Source organism: Mus musculus, chromosome 18, assembly GCF_000001635.26.
Source record: "Mus musculus strain C57BL/6J chromosome 18, GRCm38.p6 C57BL/6J".
Lineage (NCBI taxonomy): Eukaryota > Metazoa > Chordata > Mammalia > Rodentia > Muridae > Mus > Mus musculus.
Window position 1 is genome coordinate 12,739,953 of NC_000084.6, and position 20,147 is coordinate 12,760,099.

General features: G+C 43.7%; 2 protein-coding genes and 1 pseudogene across 32 annotated transcripts in view; 1 reads left to right on the plus strand and 2 right to left on the minus strand.

Annotated features, from left to right (window-relative positions):
• The first annotated feature begins 872 nt into the window (after positions 1-872).
• Cabyr (calcium-binding tyrosine-(Y)-phosphorylation regulated (fibrousheathin 2)) lies at positions 873-15,194 on the plus strand. 6 transcript variants are annotated; one of them, NM_027687.2, is made up of 6 exons: positions 1,403-1,449; positions 4,540-4,712; positions 4,804-4,857; positions 10,708-11,876; positions 13,909-14,511; positions 15,112-15,190. In NM_027687.2, exons 2-4 carry the CDS (start codon positions 4,565-4,567, stop codon positions 11,865-11,867), a joined length of 1,362 nt encoding a protein of 453 aa, NP_081963.1. In that variant the 5' UTR covers positions 1,403-1,449; positions 4,540-4,564; the 3' UTR covers positions 11,868-11,876; positions 13,909-14,511; positions 15,112-15,190. The 6 variants fall into 6 exon arrangements, with proteins under 6 accessions (XP_017173468.1, NP_081963.1, NP_001035883.1 ...); NM_001042418.1 differs by having other exon boundaries at positions 14,392-14,511; NM_181731.3 differs by having other exon boundaries at positions 10,708-11,052.
• Gm7599 (predicted gene 7599) lies at positions 2,510-3,307 on the minus strand (annotated as a pseudogene).
• Osbpl1a (oxysterol binding protein-like 1A) overlaps positions 13,946-20,147 on the minus strand; it is a 187,974-nt gene continuing 181,772 nt past the window's right edge. For 15 of the 26 annotated variants that reach the window (XM_006526144.4, XM_006526143.4, XM_006526141.4 and 12 more), the window contains 4 exons: positions 19,447-19,563; positions 18,815-18,938; positions 17,656-17,746; positions 13,946-16,355 (listed from right to left, as the gene is read on the minus strand). In XM_006526144.4, the coding sequence (XP_006526207.1) occupies positions 16,253-16,355; positions 17,656-17,746; positions 18,815-18,938; positions 19,447-19,563 (435 nt within the window). In that variant the 3' untranslated portion in view covers positions 13,946-16,252. The remainder of the gene's footprint in view (positions 16,356-17,655; positions 17,747-18,814; positions 18,939-19,446; positions 19,564-20,147) is intronic. The other 11 variants (NR_045524.1, NM_207530.3, NM_001252489.1 and 8 more) reach the window with 3 other exon arrangements.

Genomic DNA, 20,147 nt, shown 5'->3' on the forward strand with positions numbered 1-20,147 from the left:
ACACACACACACACACACACACACACACACACACAAATGCTGTGTAAACCTTTGTAGTTGATTTCCTTCTTAAGCAAATCACAGTGGCAAACACTTAAAATGTTGCCTTTTCTCTATGAAGACATTTGTGCCATTGTGTCTTGCAGTCTTGCTCACTTGGGTGGGAGTAAAACACCTCTTTCCACAAAGACAGTAGGAAAGTTTATTTGGAACCAAATATGAGTGACTATGTCCAGATGACATGTAATTACATATGCCACCATAGAAGTAGTTTTAACACAGAGCAATTTCAAATCAATGCACTTGGTGGGAATATCAGGTAAGTATTCCACAGACTGGTGGAATCTACGGTAGGTTTCAAATACTGATGGCATGGTTAACATGTTAGAAAACTCCATGGCTGCTTTAATACATTCCATGTTTTACCCTACACCCAAAAGGAGGAGGGCAACAAAGAGCTAGAAAGGCGACTAAAGATAGCCTGAGATAGTTTTGGCCTTTGATTTGCAGTACACTTCTCCAGTCTTCTAATTTGTGTCTGCAGAATCTTCAGCACAGATCTTTCCAGGAAACCTCAGTCCATAAAGGTAAACCAGTATAGATCACTGCAAGAAAATGTGGCAGAAGCCAGGGCTAGGAGATGCAGAAAGAGAACAGGACAGTGGAAACCGAGTGGGAAGCTGATTCAGAGCAGTTGCAGCAAGACCTTGGGCAAGAGAGAACACCCAGGAGTACAGAGCATCAGGGTGAGCCCAGCAAGTCCTGGCTGGCTTGGGTGGGGGATGGGGCTTGTTACTAATTAAGGAGAGAGAAAAAAAAAAGTTGCCCCAGGCAAGCGTCTCAAGAGGAACAGCCCTAGGCAGTACCTAATTCCTATTCTTTGCAAAGACTCAAGAAGGTTCATACAAAGGAGTTGCTGGGAAAGGAGGCAGCGATGTCAAGATGGCCAACTTGTAAATGTAGTTTTTCTTCCCTACACTCCAGTGTTTTGTTCCTTAAGACAGGCTGACTGAAATTCATCATGTCCTACTGCCTCAACTTCCTAGGGCTAGATTTAAGAGTCGAGCACCTCCTGGTCCTATCTTCAGAGTTGCTGGGGACTGAGTCCAGGGCTTCGTGAATGTTAGGCAAGCTCTGCCGACTGAGCTGCATCCACAACCACTAGTCCAGTAATCAAACATGGAGCAGCAGCTGGGCCTTCCAAAAGTCAGTTCACCTTGAAGGAGGGGCAAAAGACAAAAAGCTCGGATCTCTGGCTCATTCCATCCCGGCCTTTGTCCTCTCCGGCTCCCTATTGGCTGGGTTGGCTGAAGTCCCAGCAAGGGGGCGGGGCTCTGTGACGCACGCGTGACGTGTTCAGGGGTATAAATAGTCGGCGGTCTGCGCTCTCTCGCACAGGAGCCGCCGGCAAGGGGGCAAAGAGGAAGCTCTATTGAAGCCGGAGAGAAGGTGGGCCAGGCGGCGGCCCGAGAGCGGCATCAGGCCGCTCGGAGGGGGGAGACAGTGGTCGGGCGGGGATCTGGCATCCTCTACCTACCGTGGCCCGGAAGGTGCCTTCGATGGCCCCCGTAGTTCCCACTGGCATCGGCGGGCAGAAAGCGGCTGCACCCCACCCGGGCTGTGTCAGAGGGGCACCTTCCAGAGGGTGTGCCTTTCTAAAAAGCTCGCTCATGGCAAAGGTTTTTGAAGAACTAAGCAACAAAGCTATCACCTTTGAATAGCCCTCTGTCAGCTGGTCACAGTCAAGAAAGTTCTTAGGGACAGTCAGCACCCCTGACTTTTAACTGTTCCTAAACTGAAACCTGGTACTAGCACCATCCCTCTGCTGCTGCATAGTTGGTAGCACTAATTAGCCCAGGAGAGGGTGCTCTATACATATGTATGTGTATGTATGTGCATGTCACTGTCATGTAGCACGTGGGTGTGGTAGAGCTGCACTTTTCCCAAAAGATGACTTAATTAGGCAATGCAACAGACGAGCGAGAAATTAAACATTATAGTCTCAAAGGGTTTCCTTGGATCAATATTTTGGCCTAGCCTTTGGTAAGAAGGTGAAAGGTGCCTTTAAATAATCATCTTTGCTGTGGCATATTGCGTTTTTTATTGGAAGCTGACTCTTCATATGATTGCTATAACTAAGCCATTTCACTTAGCCCCATGAAACTTGCAGCGTGTTAGGACATGGTTCACTGTCACAGTAGACTGCTCTTTATTATAAGGATCCATGAGAAGCATTTTGAAGGTTGTCAGTGTCTAGAACAGCCAAAATTCCCTAATACCTCAAAGTCATTTAAACACCTGTTTCCTCTATGGTGGCTCCTTGGTAGCTCAGGACCCAACTTAATACCCATACTTTTTTTCTTTTCAAACTGGGTATTGTTTTATTTTCCTTTACTGCACATGGGGTAAGGCTGCTTGGTAGTTCAGAAAGACCCCAGCGATAGTGTTCCTGACAGTGTGTGGTCTTCAGTAGTGAGTGGAATTGCATGTATGAGTGACGTCACTGTCAAACCAGCAAGACCGCATTCATGTCCCCGTCGTTTTCAGGATTGTTGGTAACTTGGACGTACTTTCCCAAATCATCTTGCCTCCTTGTGTCACAAGGCCCAGCTCGCTCACATTCACTTCAATAACTGTACCTTTGGTGATCACACCCAGGGTTGTATGTAATGGGGATGATGGATTCTTTTTCACACTGAGAATAGGCAGGCAAAAGGTAGCTGTTAGCTCAGGGTGTGTGACATGGGCTTTTTTGAAACATAGACCCATTGGCCTAATGAACCTTTCATATTTAGGTGGTTTTCTTGTAAAGCCATCACCAACAAAGCAGACTTTAGTAACCAACCATTCTCTTTCATGCCTTCTTTCTTCTTTTTCCTGTTGAATAACTTTCAATACTTCTGTTTCTCCTTGAGCACGAACTTTGGGTAGAGGGACCTCCCATTTTCCCACCTTTTCTTTCCGTTTCTGCTTAATCCTGTTGGGAAGTACTCTTGCTCTCGACTGCCCCTCTCTGTCCAGCAGATAGGCGGGGCTGCTCCCTGCGGAGTCTTCCCATCATCCTTCTGCTTGGTGTTTCTCTTCTCGTGCATCTTAATAGTCTTCTCCATTTGTATTTTCTTGGCATGGCGCTATTTATGGTAGAGCTTAGCCTTAAGGCCAATCTTTTTTTTTTTTTTTTTTTTTTTTTGGATTTCTTTGACCGTTCATGGGCCTCCCGACCTTTTTTCTTTCTCTTTTTCTCATGGTAGTCTAAATGATAGCCATATCGTTTGCAATGCAATTCAATATTTTCATTTTGTGGCATAATAACAGCTGTGGAAGAGCTGTCCGCAACCTCTAGGGTCCCAAAAAACTCTTAATTTCTGGGTGTCACTGGTCCACGAGCCTGCCAGGTTCAGTCAGGAATGGGAAAAGGTTAATACCCATACTTAAAGTGAAAGACCACAGCACTCTGATCTTTTGTCACTGAAGAAATGCTTTTCTTTTTTCTTTCTTTTTTTTTTTTTTACAAGCTTTCATAATGCTTCAGAGTGAACACACACAGTTTAGGCTGGCAGACTATGAGAATTACAGGTCTAGGGGTGTTCAGTCTGCAGCCTGCGTCCCAGGATAGCTATAAACGCAGCTCAACATGTTTGTGGATAATATAACCCAATGTCAAAGGCTAGGACACCCCCAGTGGGTTATATAACACTCATAGTACCAGCACTCAGGAGGCACTGGCAAATGGATCTCTGTGAGTTCTAGGCCAGCTAGTCTATAACGAGTTCAGGCCAAAAGGGTCTAAAGAAAAAAAGTAAGCGAGGTTGGAGCAAAGGGGGAAACTAGAGAAGAAGGTAATCTGACCTGTACATTAAGTGTATGGAGCAAAGGGGGAGACTAGAGAAGAAAGCCAAGGGTAATTTGACTATATATTATGTGCATGGCACAGTACCACATATTTTCTGGTAGAAATCAGTTTGCAACACTGTGCAACATTAGTGCCTGTATGGACGTTATTTGGAAATATATGTGCTTAATTTAGCTTTCTGAAAGTGGTAATTGGGTTTTATATGATTTATTTGAACCTAAAACGTATTAAAGTATTATGATGATCCTGGCAAGGCTTTTTCTACTGATTTATTTTAAAGTGTGTGTGTGTGTGTGTGTGTGTATGCGTGTGTCCATGATGGTGTGGGTATGTGTGCTTGTATGTGCACGTGCATGTATGCCACATGTGTGGTTAAAGGAACTCCAACCTCTGGAGTTAGTTCTGTTCTGCTACCTTGTGGGATCCAGCCATTAAATTCAGGTCCTCAGTTCTGTAGGAAACACTTGAGTCATGTCTGTGGCCCACCTACCACCTTCTTAATAAGTGCTAGATCGCTTACCTGTGCATTAGTAAGCAGTGGGTTTTATTTTATATGTTACTAGAATAAATAGAGATTAGAAGTAAAGCTAATAATGGTAATAGATTTGGTTTTAGAAACCCCAATTAAATAAGAATGCTCAGTAAATCTAATGTACAGTATAAGACTTTGTTTCTCTTCATTACAGTTGAAATTACAGACATCTTGCCAAAATGATTTCTTCAAAGCCCAGACTTGTTGTACCCTATGGCCTCAAGACTCTGCTTGAGGGAGTTAGCAGAGCCATTCTCAAAACCAATCCAACAAACATCACCCAGTTTGCAGCCGTTTATTTTAAAGAACTCATTGTGTTTAGAGAAGGTTTGTACTGCTTTAGATCTGTATTTCCTGCTTTACAGTCATCTTAAATGGAAATCCATCTCTATTTGACTTCCTATGCTTATTCCTCCAGGGAATTCGTCTCTAGATATAAAAGATCTGATTAAACAGTTTCACCAGATGAAAGGTAAGTGCGACGGAGACGCCCACTTCAGCAGGGTCGTCACACCCTTGGTAACACATGTAACTGTTACCACTGCATCCCTGGTTACCACATCAGTGTCTCATGTGAAATGACCGTTCTGTGCTTTGCATTTTAACCAAACCAGGTAGGGTTTTGTTTATTGTTGTTTTAAGCATCAGCATTTCCAATTTAGAGGATTTTAAATCGTGGGGGGGGGGGGGTGGAGAACCATGCTCTAAAATCTAAAATGAAAACTACCACAAAATGGCTCAAGGTCTCAGATTTAGAGTATGTCACATTCCTGGTTTTCAGATTAGAGATTTTTTACTAATAGGTTATACAGTTTAATTCTGAAATTAAAAAAAAAAAACAAAAACAAAACCTCAAAATCTGATAGACCAGCTTCTAGGCATTTCTGATGCAGAATACTCAAGATGTACACACACTTTAATGAAGTAGAGTTGGGTTTTTTTTTTTTTTAAAGATTTATTTATTTATTATATGTAAGTACACTGTAGCTGTCTTCAGACACTCCAGAAGAGGGCGTCAGATCTTGTTACAGATGGTTGTGAGCCACCATGTGGTTGCTGGGATTTGAACTCCGGACCTTCGGAAGAGCAGTCGGGTGCTCTTACCCACTGAGCCATCTCACCAGCCCCAGAGTTGGGGTTTTATAAAGACAATTCAATGTAAGCATGAGGGTTAGGAGAAAAGTTGCTGTCCAAAAGAAAATACGACATATCCACACCATTCTTTCCTGTGAGTCCAGCCTACAAGAGTATATGTGTTTGGTCATACTTTCTGCTGCAAGTCTGTTTGAGTGGATATTTTTTATGAAACAGTAGTTTCCTCCATATCTTAGGCACTATGGCATAGAAGCCTATCTATGCTTATAGAAAGCTGTTTTCATTTATTTGTAAATGTCTAAATTGAACTTGATGACATGAAGCTGAGTTGACAGAGTAGCAACAAAAATGCAGAGTTGTAAGAATAGGCAGAATTTATACGATGAAACATTTAGATTGCTATACGTTTAAAAAACAGGAGGTAATGGCTTCTCCGGAACTCTGTGCAGAGGTAAACGGATCCCAGCCACTGTGGGAAGCAGCTGAGTGGTTCTTATCACACTGGCTGAGCAACAGTTTGGATGAGCAGGGCAAGACTGGAACTATCAGCCACATTCAAACCGTCATTTTAAAAAGTGCTTCTTTTTGAAGATTTATGTGTCTGAGTGTTTTCTCGCACATATGTACTGATACACATACATACATACATACATACATACATACATACATACTCCACCTTCTGCAGAAGTCAGAAAAAGGTGCTGGTTCCCTGGAACGGGAATTATAGGAAGTTTTAATCCACTACGCAGATGTTGGGAACTGAACCCAGATCTGATAGAGCAATGAGTTCTCTTAATCACTGAGCCATCTATTCAGCACATGTTACTATTAAAACCTAGGTTTAAAAAATGTATGTATATATGTGCATATATATATGCATATATATGCACAAAAACACACGTATTTGGGTTGTGTGCATGTGCATGCTATAGCATACATGTGTGTGCTATGATGCACATGGTAGGACAACTTTGGGGAGTCAGTTTTCTTTGTTCATGTGGGTACTGGTGACTGAACTCAGGCCGTCATCAGGCTTGGTGATACTGTTACTTCGATGGTCCAAAACTCATGATTTTTACGAGTCAAAGATAATAGCGATTAGAAAACTTAGGGAGTCAGATCTAAGAAAACGCATATATCATGATGATTTGGCTCTGTTGTAAAAGGCACACAAAACAGGAAATAAAGATGAAAATAGGAAGCATGGCCATTTTGGAGGGGCCTCTGGAGAATGAGGTTTCTATATTTCTGAGATATTGCATTGGCTAGTCAAGCTGCAATTTCAAATACCTGATGACATTATTAGCTACCTATGAGAAACAGTGTGGGGCGTGTTCATGTACTCTTAGCCACGTATTCACACCAAGTATGAGGGAACATTTCTCATTCTTTCTCCATGATCTCAGTTTCTCAATCAAGGCTACTGTGCTTTTCTCATCTAAAACAAGAGCTGCATTGGAAAATACTGAGTGTATATGCTTATCCTGTGTGGGCTTACCACATTTCATAATGGCAAGACAGTGAGTTTTTATGGTGGGAGGCAACTACCTGATAGCATTCTGAGATTAACTTATTTACTGAAGATTTGACCCACGAGACATTTTAGCAGGTGGACTCAAACATGTGGACATTGGTCTATGTAGGTTAATGTTTTTACATCTAAAATTTTAAAATTTGGATTAATAGTTTAAAAAAATTATAGGCCAGCCATACTTTTGATGAAATTAAAGAATAGGATATATGGTTGTTTATCTCTTCAGATAACTACAGATATCATGAGACAGGCATAGCATGCAGATAATCCTGGGAACAAGCTCACAAAACCAGATTGCCCTGTAGGAAGTAAAATAGCAATGGTCATTCCTGTTACTGGGGAGACCTTACAGCAATATGAAATTAGGACCAGAACATGGCTGTCTGGTATTACCTTGGCTCTTTTGTCTTCCTTATGTTCTCACCTCAAATGGCTTCTTACTAGATAGACTGTATCCATCAATCTTGTCCTCCTATAGACACCCCAAGACTCCCATGTAGTAGAATATTTCCTCTCCTGAATGGTAGCTCCTCCCTGTCTTCTGATTGGTCAATTCTGGTGCAAGTAAATCTGGCCACTTGGTGACCCAGGTTTCTACACAAAGAAGTATCACCTTAACAGCTGGCATTATGTCTTTCATCAAAGTACAACTTGCCTTGTGTGAGTCCTCAGTTTCAATGCGAGTGTGGCACCTATAAAATCCTACATACATTGTTGGTTGATCCCAATGATAGAGGCCTTCTCAGGTCTTGACATCATTTGTAAACTATGAAAATGACCCATTCTTGGAAGACTAAGTCAAGCCTTACTGTTCTTTCAGTCTCTTCAGTGAGGCAAGCTCAGCCTAAAGCCAACATCGATGTTAGAAGTCGGTGTTTAAGAGCTTGCTGCCATTCCCTCCTCTGCCCCCTCAGGTCAGATGTGAGCGTGCCCTTGACGAAGAATGAGGAGTCAGTGAAGATGTTTTGTTCTCCAAAGTTACTCCCAGTGGTTATAGTTAGTCTGCCCGCCCAGCAGCGCCACTGCATGGTCCCAGTGTGTGCCGAAAGCTTAGAGGTGGAAACATTCTTTGCCTGTGTCATTTACCTGTTGAAATTTCTTTCTGGGATTTTTCCTAGAAAGAAAACTATTTCTGATAGGCATTGGAAACCAGAAATACTTAATCATCTTGACAATGACTTCAAAATTCCATGTACACTTGGAAGAAGAGGTGGACATGAGAGCCAAGGACCACCGCTCTCATCTTCCCATCCCCTGGAGCTTAGTGTCTTTAGAATGGCCATGGCTCCATCGTGGCCCCGTGAGCACTGTTTGTGTTAGGATGGTCCTTGGAATCTACCTCAACTCCATCTTTTCTTTGCGGCCTGCAGAAAAGTACTTGTTGGTCGTTACAAACTCAGGACTGATACCCTCCCTCTCTGTATCCTAAACACAAGAGTAATTACTAAGTCAGACTTATTCAGATCACCTTATTAGTATTTCTGAACTTTGAAGATTTTTAAAACTTTTATTATCATTTTTAAAATATTGTGTGTGTGCACAAACACGCACGTGTGCGTGTACATGTGTGTACAGGTGCCCAACGGTGTTAGATCTTCTGGAACTAGAGTTACAGGCAGTTTTGAGTGTCTGTGTGCGGGGAACAGAACTTGGGTCCTGTAAAGAGCAAGCAGTAAGTGCTCTTTGTTGAGCCATCTCTCCAGCTCTGAACTCTCAATACCTGTATTAACATGATTATTAGGTTCTTATGCTTTTATGCCTACAATATTTTTGCTTAAATAATTCCCAGTGCATATAAGTTTTGCGCATGGTCAACTCTGTCTTACTTGTAAGAGCATCACCCTGTCAAAGGTGTTGGTGGGAAAAGAGTGTTAAAGAGTGATATACATCAGTGGTAGAACATTCACAAAATCTGAGATTAAATCCCTAGCATGAGATTGGGAAGGTCAGGACAGGAGAGTCCTCAAGAGATAATTAGAAAAGTGAGGTTAATGTGAAGAGTAACTTTTCTCAACACATTTGGTGTGGCCATCTACGTCCAGAATCAGATGGCTCCTACAGAAGGAGACACTGAAGACACCTCTAGAAAGCAGCATAAACCTATGAAAAGCATTTTGGTTTTGAGAGTAGGGTCTTAGGCCCTATAGCTACAGCTGATTTGAACTCATGGCAGTCCTCCTCCCAAGTGCTGGGTTCTTTTTGTTTGTTTGTTTTTGTTTGTTTTTTCAAGACAGGGTTTTTCTGTGTAGCCCTGGCTGTCCTGGAACTCACTCTGTAGACCAGGCTGGCCTCGAACTCAGAAATCCACCTGCCTCTGCCTCCCAAGTGATGGGATTAAAGGTGTGTGCCACCACGCCTGGCTGCAGTGCTGGGTTCTTAGGCCTGTGCCACCAACATGGTTTCTAGACCTTTGCCGTGAAGTAAATACTTGTCATAAGAGCAAAATCCACTTCCCCTGAAGACTGTACTTTCGGAAGAGAAAAGCCTAAGTAGGCATGAAAGCCCTGAATAAGGTACAGCCAAGGCAACCAGGGAGGTTTGTGCACTGACACTCACACTGGGGTTTCCAGAACAGTCTGCAGGTCATCAGCTACCACAAGCTTTGTTCTGGTGTGAGCACTCCATGGCTACCCTCTTGGACCTAGGACTTTCTCATTTCTTTTTATCTGGGTCAGTATGATTTTAGCTGCATTCTACCACATCAGCAAATAGGGCCTTTTCAAGTTAGAATATATGATGCCTTCTAATTGGCTGTGTTGTAGATAGCCAGTTCTGTGCTAAACTTTGCATCTGCTTTTCTTCAATGGAGGAATACATCTGTATGGTTAAGGCGTCAGCTCAAAATGTGGAGTCATTTGCTTCCCATGTTAGTCTTTAGTTTTTTCTTTGCTCACCTTGTGGTGCTCTGTGGGCATGTTTGTATGAGTGGGCATAGTTGTATGTGTGGGCATAGTTGTATGTGTGGGCATGTGCATGTGGAGGCCACATGCCACATTATTTATTGAGGCAGGGTCTCTTACTGAAACCAGAGCTTGCCAACTCCTGCTAGCTAGAGCACACTGTCTTCTGGCTTCTCCAGTGCTGGGACTTCAGGTGACATTCCAGTCGTTCTGCTCAGCTCTCACCTGTACACAGTAGGAACTTCATCTCCTGGGCTGTCTCCTTGGTGGCTTTGCTTTGGTTTTTTGTTTGTTTGTTTGTTTGTTTTTGTTTTTGTGGAGCTTTGAACCAGGAGGTTTCTAGGACCTGAATTACACACTTGCTGGACAGCTTACATTGATCCCATAGTTATTATAATATATGTTAGTCATTTATTCCTATTTTTTATTTTTATTTTTTTGGTCTTTTTGAGACAGGGTTTCTCTGTGTAGCCCTGGCTGTCCTGGAACTCACTCTGTAGACCAGGCTGGCCTTGAACTCAGAATTCTGCCTGCCTCTGCCTCCGGAGTGCTAGGATTAAAGGCGTGCGCCACCACGCCTGGCCAGCCATTTATTTTCTAAGGAAATGAATAGTGTTTAGGTGGATGGATATACTCTGTTACAGGTTTATTAGCTATGCTAATTCTATGCTAATTCAGAGGTTGCACATAGATCCTTGTGTATTGGTATTTGAATATTCACCCTACCACATTGCTTTATGTAAAATATTCTGAGGAGTCCTTGCTGATTAATTTACCTGATTGTTACTTTTAGTAGAGAAATGGGCAGAAGGAGTGACAGTGGAGAAGAAAGAATGTATCAAGGAACCCATAAAACCACCTCCAGTTCCCTGCAAACCCACACATATGGAAAAATCCACAGACACAGAGGAGGACAATGTAGCTGGACCACTATTTAGCAACAAAACCACTCAGTTTCCATCAGTTCATGCTGAAGTACAGTCTGAGGAGACAAGTGAAGGAGCTCGGGGTCCCTCTGACAAACCGACTACTCCTAAGACCGACTACACCCCACCCTCGTCACCACCTCCAGCGCCTGTCTCTGCCGAGTACGCTTATGTCCCAGCTGACCCAGCTCAGTTTGCCGCTCAGATGTTAGGTAATGTGCCATCTACTTATTCTGAAGTTTTAATGGTGGACGTGGCAACAAGTACGCCCGCTGTTCCCCAGGACGTACTGAGTGCAGAGTTTGCTGAAGAAGTCGTGCTGTCTGCCCCTCTGGTGTGCTCTGGAGAGACGGTAGAAGTGCAGGTTGTGAGCAAAACATCTGCGCAGGTAGTTGTGGGTCCTGTGTCTGAGGCTGAACCACCAAAGGCTTCCTCAGCCCCCTTGCAGGGTGAACAAGAACCTCCTGCTCATGAAGCTCCTGATACCCAGGTTACATCAGCCAGTCGTATATCATCCATATATAACGATGTGCCTGTCAATGAAGGAGTTGTCTATGTTGAGGAGATACCAGGATACATAGTTATCCCTTTTACTGATCATGATCAAGTTGCTTGTGTTAAAGAAATTGAGCAGTCACCACCAGGTAGTCCCAAAGCTGTAGAACCCAAGACTAAAATATCTATAGAGTCTCTGAAAACTGTCCAGGTGGAGGAGAATTCCCAACACAAGTCCTCAGTACACGTGGAGGCAGAAGCTACAGTTCTGCTCTCTAACACTGCTTTAGATGGTCAGCCCGAGGTACCTGCAGAACCCCTGGATGCAGAGGGCTTTTTCAAAGTAGCCTCTGAAAATTCTCTGCACCTTGAAACGGAGATCGTTATCATAAACCCTGATGATCCTGGCCAGGAGGAGTCAGGGGGGAACGCTGCACCCCATTCATCTGGTGACCCCTTCCCTCCTGCGCCAGGAGGCCTTACTGAACCAGAAATGCAACCAGATGGGGAAGCTGCTCCTGAACAGGTTTGATGAAGCCAGGTAAGAAAATTAGCTACTTGTACTCTCACATACTGTTTCAGGTGGCATCTATATCTAGTGTCTGTCCACCCAGCTCCACACTCCTGCCAACTGGCCAAAGTCCATGTTCAGGGTTTTTTAAATGCCAAACCTTCTTAAAGGCTTTGTTGTACTTAAATTTGTACCATTATGGAAACCATATGGTGTTGTCAAAGTTTGATTCGTTTTGCACATTTGTAAACATGAGAATCGGCTAGGCTTTTAATGCCTGTTTACAAAATGGCTACAGGATGTCACCTTGAGGTTGTTCATCGAGGAAAAGTTAACAACAAACTGCGTTTATTTGGGCTGTGGCATTTAAACATAAAAGAAATGGTGGTGTGGCTGACTGCTTTCGCACTGAGTCAGGAGAACTGTGCGATCAGGCTGGGGTGCTGGCTCGGACGCTGCTTCCTGCTTTGGCCCTTCCTGCAGCTGAGGGATGGTGCTATAGATGGATGGAGAGAGGACAGATTAGACGGAGCTTCTGGGACACAAGAAAGCAGTGGAAATCATGGCTGCCCTTGTGAACGGCATGGTGGATGCAGGTCATACGCTTGCTCCTTAGCTCAGGCACCACAGAGCCACGCTGAAGTCGGCTGCTTTCTTGGTTGCCTAACCTCCAGCTGATTTTCCTCACGATTTTCCACATGAGTTATAATCACCATCTCCATCAAGTTATGGCATGTGCTCTGCCACCCCTTCTGCCTAGCTGGACGCTGCAGTGGCCCTCCCTTCTCTCCTGGGTGTCTGAAGAGACACGCATGAAAGAAGCCTCCATTCCTGTTGCAGAAGCTCTCAACTCTGACTCAAACCAGAATAAATCGGAAATATTACCAAAGCAGGTGCTTAGCAATGAAATTCTGACTGGCAGTGGGACAGACTCAGTGCAGCTGGAATGCGGAGGGCTGCACAGAGCCCTGTGGCTGGCAGCATGGGGCTTGAGCCGTGCAACTGGCCACCTCACTGTTTTCAGGCCCTTAGCTGTTACTGAGGGACAGCTGTCCTTAATACTATGGACAAGTCACCAAGATAATTCAGACTGATGTCCTAGAGTCTCCTGTTTGGAGAGACTGGAGATTTGGATTGTATTTTTAGTAAGCTTGAAGATAGAATGAACTTGTCAGAAGCAATTGAAAGTCTCATTTAATCTGTGCATAGTGTACTTTTCTGTGAAGAGAGAAAAGGCTGCAGCAGAAAAGGCCTAGAGTTCAAAACATGAACCAGGCACATGTGAGTTCCTGTCTTGGCAAGCCACTCTCAGAACTACAGAGTCCCTCTCTATAAGGTAATGGATGGCTTTTCGAGCCTTCTATATTAAAACGCACACCAGCTTTTTGCTGTCTTCTGAGACATGCAGTGTTGTCTAGCTTTGGCTGAAAGGAGTGCTCTCTGGGATTCTGAATCCTAGGTGAGGTAATAGTTTGGAGATGGGAGATGATGGTGGCTGTCAAAAAACCATGGGCATTAGGTGGCACCTACTGCCTGAGTTTAGGGGAGAACCTGCTGTGCTATGGGTTTTTAATGGCTTCACATGGTTGATTATTTTTGGTAAAGTAAAAAGTCCTGTTGACTTTCTTCTGAGTGCCACATGGAAGCCACATATAACATTTCAGATACTGGTTAGGCATGGTGGTAATCCTAGCTCTTGGAAGACTGAGACAGGAAGACTGCCAAGAGTTCAAGGCTAGCCTGGGCTCATAGTGATACTGTGTCTCAAGGAACCAAAACAGTGTTAAGAGTCTGGAAACAGCAACTTAGGATACAATTACTCCTTTAGGGGCGCCATCCCTGCCTTTGCTGTCGCCCCCTTCCAACTGTTCTGAGCCATCTGCTCCTGCACATTACCAGGCACAATTTCCATAGTCTTCTCTATAGCATGCTTTATGGCACATACTTTGACAATTGCTTATTTATGTTTACAAAAAAAAAAAAAAGATTTAAAAAGACATGACTGTGCATAGTGCCTGATACAGAGACCAAACCTTTAATGCCTGCAATTTTTTTCTTATAGCACTAGCAACAAGCGAAGCAGGACAACCACCACCATATTCTAATATGTGGACACTTTATTGTCTAACTGATATGAATCAACAAAGTCGCCCATCACCGCCACCTGCACCTGGGCCTTTTCCCCAAGCAACCCTGTATTTACCTAATCCTAAGGAGCCACAGTTTCTGCAGAACCCACCGAAAGTCACGTCTCCAACTTATGTGATGATGGATGACAGCAAGAAGACCAATGCCCCACCTTTTATATTAGTAGGCTCAAATGTTCAGGAAGCGCAGGATTGGAACCCTCTTCCTGGACATGCTGTTGTGTCACAAGCAGAGGCCTTGAAGAGATATGCTGCAGTGCAAGTGCCCATTGCTGTTCCTGCAGATCAGACATTCCAGAGACCTGCCCCAAATCCCCAGAATGCTAGTCCTCCTACAAGTGGACAAGATGGCCCCAGACCGAAAAGCCCAGTCTTTCTTTCTGTTGCTTTCCCAGTAGAAGATGTAGCTAAAAAGAGTTCAGGATCTGGTGACAAACGTACTCCCTTTGGAAGTTATGGTATTGCTGGCGAAATTACTGTGACTACTGCCCATGTCCGCAGAGCAGAACCTTAAAAGAGTAGGTAACCCTTCCTACTGTGACATGTGGGCTGTGACACACTTGAGCCTTCAGCACTTGGGGTTTCATATACTTGATAAAACATGGGGGATACAAGTGCTTGGCCTCTAACTAGAATGTCCAGACACCTTTGAGTACATGGTAGATTCGAAAAGAATAGAAACAAGAAATAGGGAGGAACCGAGGGGAGATACTGCATGTCCATGCTGACCGAGTATCCATGCAAGAGGTTAAAGAGGAGCTAGAAGAACAATTGGACTTTTAGAGAGACTAACTATATGTATATGTTACAGGTTGAAAACAGAGGAGCTGAAGGAACAGTTGGACAATTTTATCACTCAGTGTAGACAGGGGGGTGACTAGAGCATGCACCCCAGGGAGAGGACTAGCACTTTACATGAAGCGCTTGCCAGCCAGGCATGTGGCTTTCAGCTACTGTGATCTTGGGGGGCTGAGAGGGAGGCAATATTTCAATTGCATGGTCATGATTTTAATCACAGCAACCTTGTGTTGTTAAGAGGTGGCCTCAGCAGGAAATACTAGGATATTTTTGATTAGTACCACCGATTTTTAAACGATCTCATGTCTCTTCATTAACAGATGCTGATGCTGTTTGATTCAGCATTCAAGGTGGAGTTTGTCACCATGTGAACTGTATCAATAAACTTCCTGCAAGCATAAAACTGCATTGCTGTTTTAGTAACTTAGCAGGTATACAAACTTCCTTAACACTGTCATACATAAGCAAGTTAGAGTGCTAACTGACCACTTCATGCCACTCTCTCTCTGGCCCTGGGAATACCTTTGATAATTAAGGATAGTACTAGGTTACAATATCAACTGAAATTCTGAAAGCATTCACACTTTTTTATTTGATATTCTAAAGCCTTTATTTAGCATCATAACACTTGTTAACTTCAAGACAACATAACTTACTGGAAGCTACCTAAGGCTCTTTAGGGCAAGTATCTCAGTCTGGTTTGGTTGGATAAATACTATGAGATTGCCCCAATGAATGGGGAAAGCTACTGTACAGTAGGTCTCCAGTACCTTGCAATACATGAGTGCAGCTTAATTTCTCTGTGGCATTTGCCACTGGAAGTTGAGGCTAAAAGGTGTGTCATTAGATAATATTGATTAAAATCTATTTTTAGGGCATTTTTGTTACAAGTTAACCCTGTAAAGTCTAATAACAAGATGTGAACGTAAATTCCGAGCACTAAGATAATAAATACCTGTTCCAGTTTAGAATTTTCAGATCAGGAATTCTGCCCCCTCTCTAGGAGGAAGGAAAGTGAGGTTGAGAGGATTAATTTCCCTAAAAGGCCATCTTACCAATTTAGTTTTTGTAAAATGATAATCTCTACATTTGAACACGTAACATTGTACAGAAGAATTCTAAACATTTCAAAGCTACACCTAAAATATTTAAGCATTATAGCATAAAAATATTCAAAATAACTTGATTTTTGGATCACTATAGAATTCCATAGAGCTGAGTATTACAGTGTGGGGATAGGAGCTGCAGCCAACAGCTTCTCACTGGCCATGAGCAGGGCTCCAAGGGGGCAGCTGTGGCACAGCACTGCCTCTTCTCTTTCAGGTCATCCCCACTGTACCAGATGCCTTGCCCTATTGGGTGAAACGCAAATTATAGAGGAGTAGAAACCAAGGAAAAACATTTAAAAATCTTAAGCTTAAGACTTATTTAGATTAGCAAACACCTTGACTTCTCTGTACTTTAATAAATATCAGGCAAATTGAAGTAGTTTCTGTCCCAGTAGCTGCCAGAATAAATCCAGTCCTGTGCTCCACTGTAGGGGTTAGGACCTTGATGGAACCACCTGTCAATGAGAAAGGACAAAGTTCAGAGGGCAAATGACTCAAAAAAGCACAGGCTACTGCTATTTAAGTGCTTGGCTCTGTGTGTCATGGATGTCCTGAGTGACCTTAAAGAAGTGACGGGTTTTCTAGTGGTTTTAGTCAGAGGACATATGCGTACTATCCCTAAAGGGGACATATCTTCAGGCAAAGTAGCTACAATCCACAGCAGTTAGCAATGAGTGCTAAATGGGCCCTGTCCCATTTCTGATCATCCATGAGAGGCAGTCTGTGATGCTGACAACAGTGTGTCAGTGACTGGAGGGATCACATGTATCCCCAAGAGCTCCCTCCGACAGGTGAGCTGAGCCTCAGAGCACTTACACAGTTGCTGGTTGCCCAAGTCAGCACTGGCAAACAGGTTTGAGTTCCAAGGGTATGGTTTTCCTCATCTGCCATGCCACATACAACCCAGTGAAATCAATCCAGTCCAGATTTTACTGGGTCTCAATTTAGATTCTTGGGCTATATCTAGCTTTTAACATTTTAACCTGTCCTAATTATGAAATGAGCTACCTGAATCATTTCTTTGTCTCTAAAATGTAGGAGCCAAGCCAAGTATTACCATGCTAACAATCCAGCACTTGGAGAGGCTTTAACACCTATAGTGCTAAGAGACCTGGGGTGTGCGCAGGCAGGAAAGGGAGGGGCCCTGCCCGTTCATGCAATCATAGCAGCCATCTGCCTGGGTTTTAAACCCATATATATATATATATATATATATATATATATATATACACATACATACATACATATCTATATACATATATATATATATATTTTTAAAAAACAAATTCTTTTCCAAAAACTATTATGTGAAAAAATCCAAACACCCATGAGGTAGATGCTATAAGAGCATTGCTACATCTATTTAAAAGATGTGAGATGACTATAGTGTCTACTAGAATGCTTGCAACATTGTGCCTATGTTGACTTTAACATTCACGTACTAACTGAATTGTGGAACAATGGTTACAGGTGACTCATTAATAAAACAAGACTATAAAGGAACTCCCAGACAAATAAAACATCAGATATTTGACACTGCCCCAAATATTTTTCCTAATTTTATCCTGTCTAACCCCTGCGTTTGGAAAAGGCACTACTCTAATGATGCATGATATATGCACACGTGAACGATCCTATAATTTATATATAGACATGCCCAAATCTAACTCTAGATTGTATTCAATATGGAACTTGAGATCCTTTCAATATGGAAGGAATGCCGGATAAGGGGAAAAGATAAATGTGCTCACACACCTTGTCTTCCAGTCCTCTTCCGACTTGGACCTGTTCTTGCGGGCTGCTCTTTGCTTTTCCTCAAGCCGTTTCTTTTCTTCACTAGCTAGATCTAAAGGCCAATGGGAAACACATTCGTATGTAGGACATGCCAGGCATGGCACTAAGAGCAGTAACTACAGACAACACTGGCCACACGGAGTATTAAAGTCAAGATAAAATCTGATAGACACTAGTGCAGATTGGTGGCAGTTTGGAATCTTACCTATTTGGAAATTGAGGCAGGAAGGTTGTAAGTTCAAGGCTAATGTGGGGAACTTAGTAAGACCCTTATTTTAAAAACAAAAAGGGCTAGAGATTTACCCCAATAGTTGAGAACTTACCTAATCAACTCCCAGTATCAACTAAGTTAATTAGACAAAAAATTCCTACATACTCTAGACTAGTCATAGGAGATGTTGGCATCTGACACTGTCATATGCTTTTTTTTTTTAAACCGATACACTGGGAATTTCATTCATGCATTTAATGAGCTTTCATCAAACAACATCCAGATAGCTCTGCATTTACAAAAAGTCAATATGCTTATTGTTAGGGCCACAAATGTCAGATTAAAATGCTTTAATGAGAGCTGAGTAGAAAAACTAAATAGAAGTGAGATGATTGAAAATTCTGAGTGAGACCTCAGATTCCCTTCAGCCCATTCCTAATTAATTCAAACAACTGTACAAAATACCTTTGTTCTATCCCTCTGTAGAGAACTAGTCTCAATAAGAACTTGAAGCCCGATACCACACACAGTAGAGGAGGAGGTCTGTACTGTCCAAGACTGTCCTGTGCTTTTTAATGCTAGACTGGAGTCATGGCCTCTCAAGTCAACAGAATTTTCCCATTTTAAGATTAAATGGGTTGTTGAAGATGAAGCCATACTCTTAGGAGGCTCGCAACGTGAATTTTCAAATACATAGTGAAACTTGGAGACTACAGTTTCAAGTAGCTAAGTGTCCTCTGACGGCCACCCCAAGCCACCTGCAGTGCAGTTAACAGAGGGAGAACCATTCATGAATCTGAACTTAAGTAAGGGTGATCTCAGATTTCCAAACGTAAAGCCAAAGGTGCTAGATTTTAACAGATAACTAAGAGGACTCCGGGTACCACGGCCTGCTGGCAGTCTTCTCACCTATCTCTCCGTTCTCCATGGCTCTGATGTCAGGCCGTAGCCTGCAGTCAGTCTTGGGAATCACACTCTCCATCTCCTTGTCGACTTCATTCAAAACCATGGCAAAGCTGGTAAAGTTATACATCTGAAACAGAGCCAAGTAACCATGTTAGCACCGACCACGGTGAGGGAGAAGGCCCCAGAGAGCCCATCCAGTCCAGGGGCAACAGCTCCCATGGCAGCTGTGCCGGTCAGCCTTGCTCCGAGGACACTGCTAAAGGCCTTCATCAAAATCCGCACCATCCCGTGGACACTCAGCTCACAGCAGACCTCACAGGGTAGCACACTAACATCCATTCTGTTTCCTTCATTACAGTCTCATCCTGCTGGGTCTGCAGGGTTTCCACTGACCAACTGCATCAGTTTGTCTAACAAGGGCTTGTCTCACCCCTATGCTCTGTTAAAAGGACCCTTAGCAAAGCTCTACCCAGCACATATTCCAGCTCACAGAGAGCAAGCCCTCTGCATAAGGAGGGAATGTGACCTACAGGAGGCAGCAGGGGGACAACTAAAAGGCCTTGGGGCTCTGCTGCCTGTGGACTGGCATTATGCAAACTGGATATCAAGTAGTTACTCTAGCAGGCTGGGCTCACCTGAGCAGAGTTGGGAGGCCGCGGGGCTATCCGCCACAGGAGCACACTTCCAGGGATAATGAATACGCTCTCGGAATCTGGCACTGGCATTTCATCAGACTCCTCAGATGAGCTTGTCTAGAAGGCCAAGCAAGGTTATAAATATACGACTATGTGCTCTGACTACTAAAGAAAGTCTCAGAGCACACACAGAAGGGCTGAAACTCCTTGTCCAAAAAGCAGTTTTCCCAAAGGCCAGACAGACTGAGGCTTGTGTAGGCACACGACACAGCCCAGGGCGTGAGGACCGGAAAGGAGGTCCCCAGGACTGTCCCTGGAGCCCCATGGTGGTGTCAATTACCCCTACACTTTTTCTTCAACCATTAGCAGAAAGAGCATCCCACCCCCTCCAAAGCCACATGGCCAATCCTGTAGATGCAAATCAGCAAGGCAGTTGCCAACCTCCAGCTACTTGGAATAATGGAGGGATCCTGGGGCCAAAGCAATAAGGAGTTAACGACCAAACACATGCTCCTGAAGCAAGCGTGGATGAGAGGACAGCCACCGGGAGAGGGAGGCAGGATGCTAAGGTCACAGGCTATGTAGGCAAACCCAGGAGAAGAGAGCAGGACCGCTGGGGGTGCTCTACTTGTCCCGCCTCAGAGTGACCGACACTGGGTGTCTGGGGCTCACTTATCCCACTCCCTGTGTCTGTGTTTAAG

Excerpts from the sequence above, each read along its gene's own strand:
- Cabyr (XM_017317979.2), top strand. The coding sequence starts at position 4,565 with ATGATTTCTTCAAAGCCCAGACTTGTTGTACCCTATGGCCTCAAGACT. Across the intron at positions 4,713-4,803 it reads ACTCATTGTGTTTAGAGAAG|GGAATTCGTCTCTAGATATA; the intron begins GTTTGTACTGCT and ends TTATTCCTCCAG. Across the intron at positions 4,858-10,707 it reads ACAGTTTCACCAGATGAAAG|TAGAGAAATGGGCAGAAGGA; the intron begins GTAAGTGCGACG and ends TGTTACTTTTAG.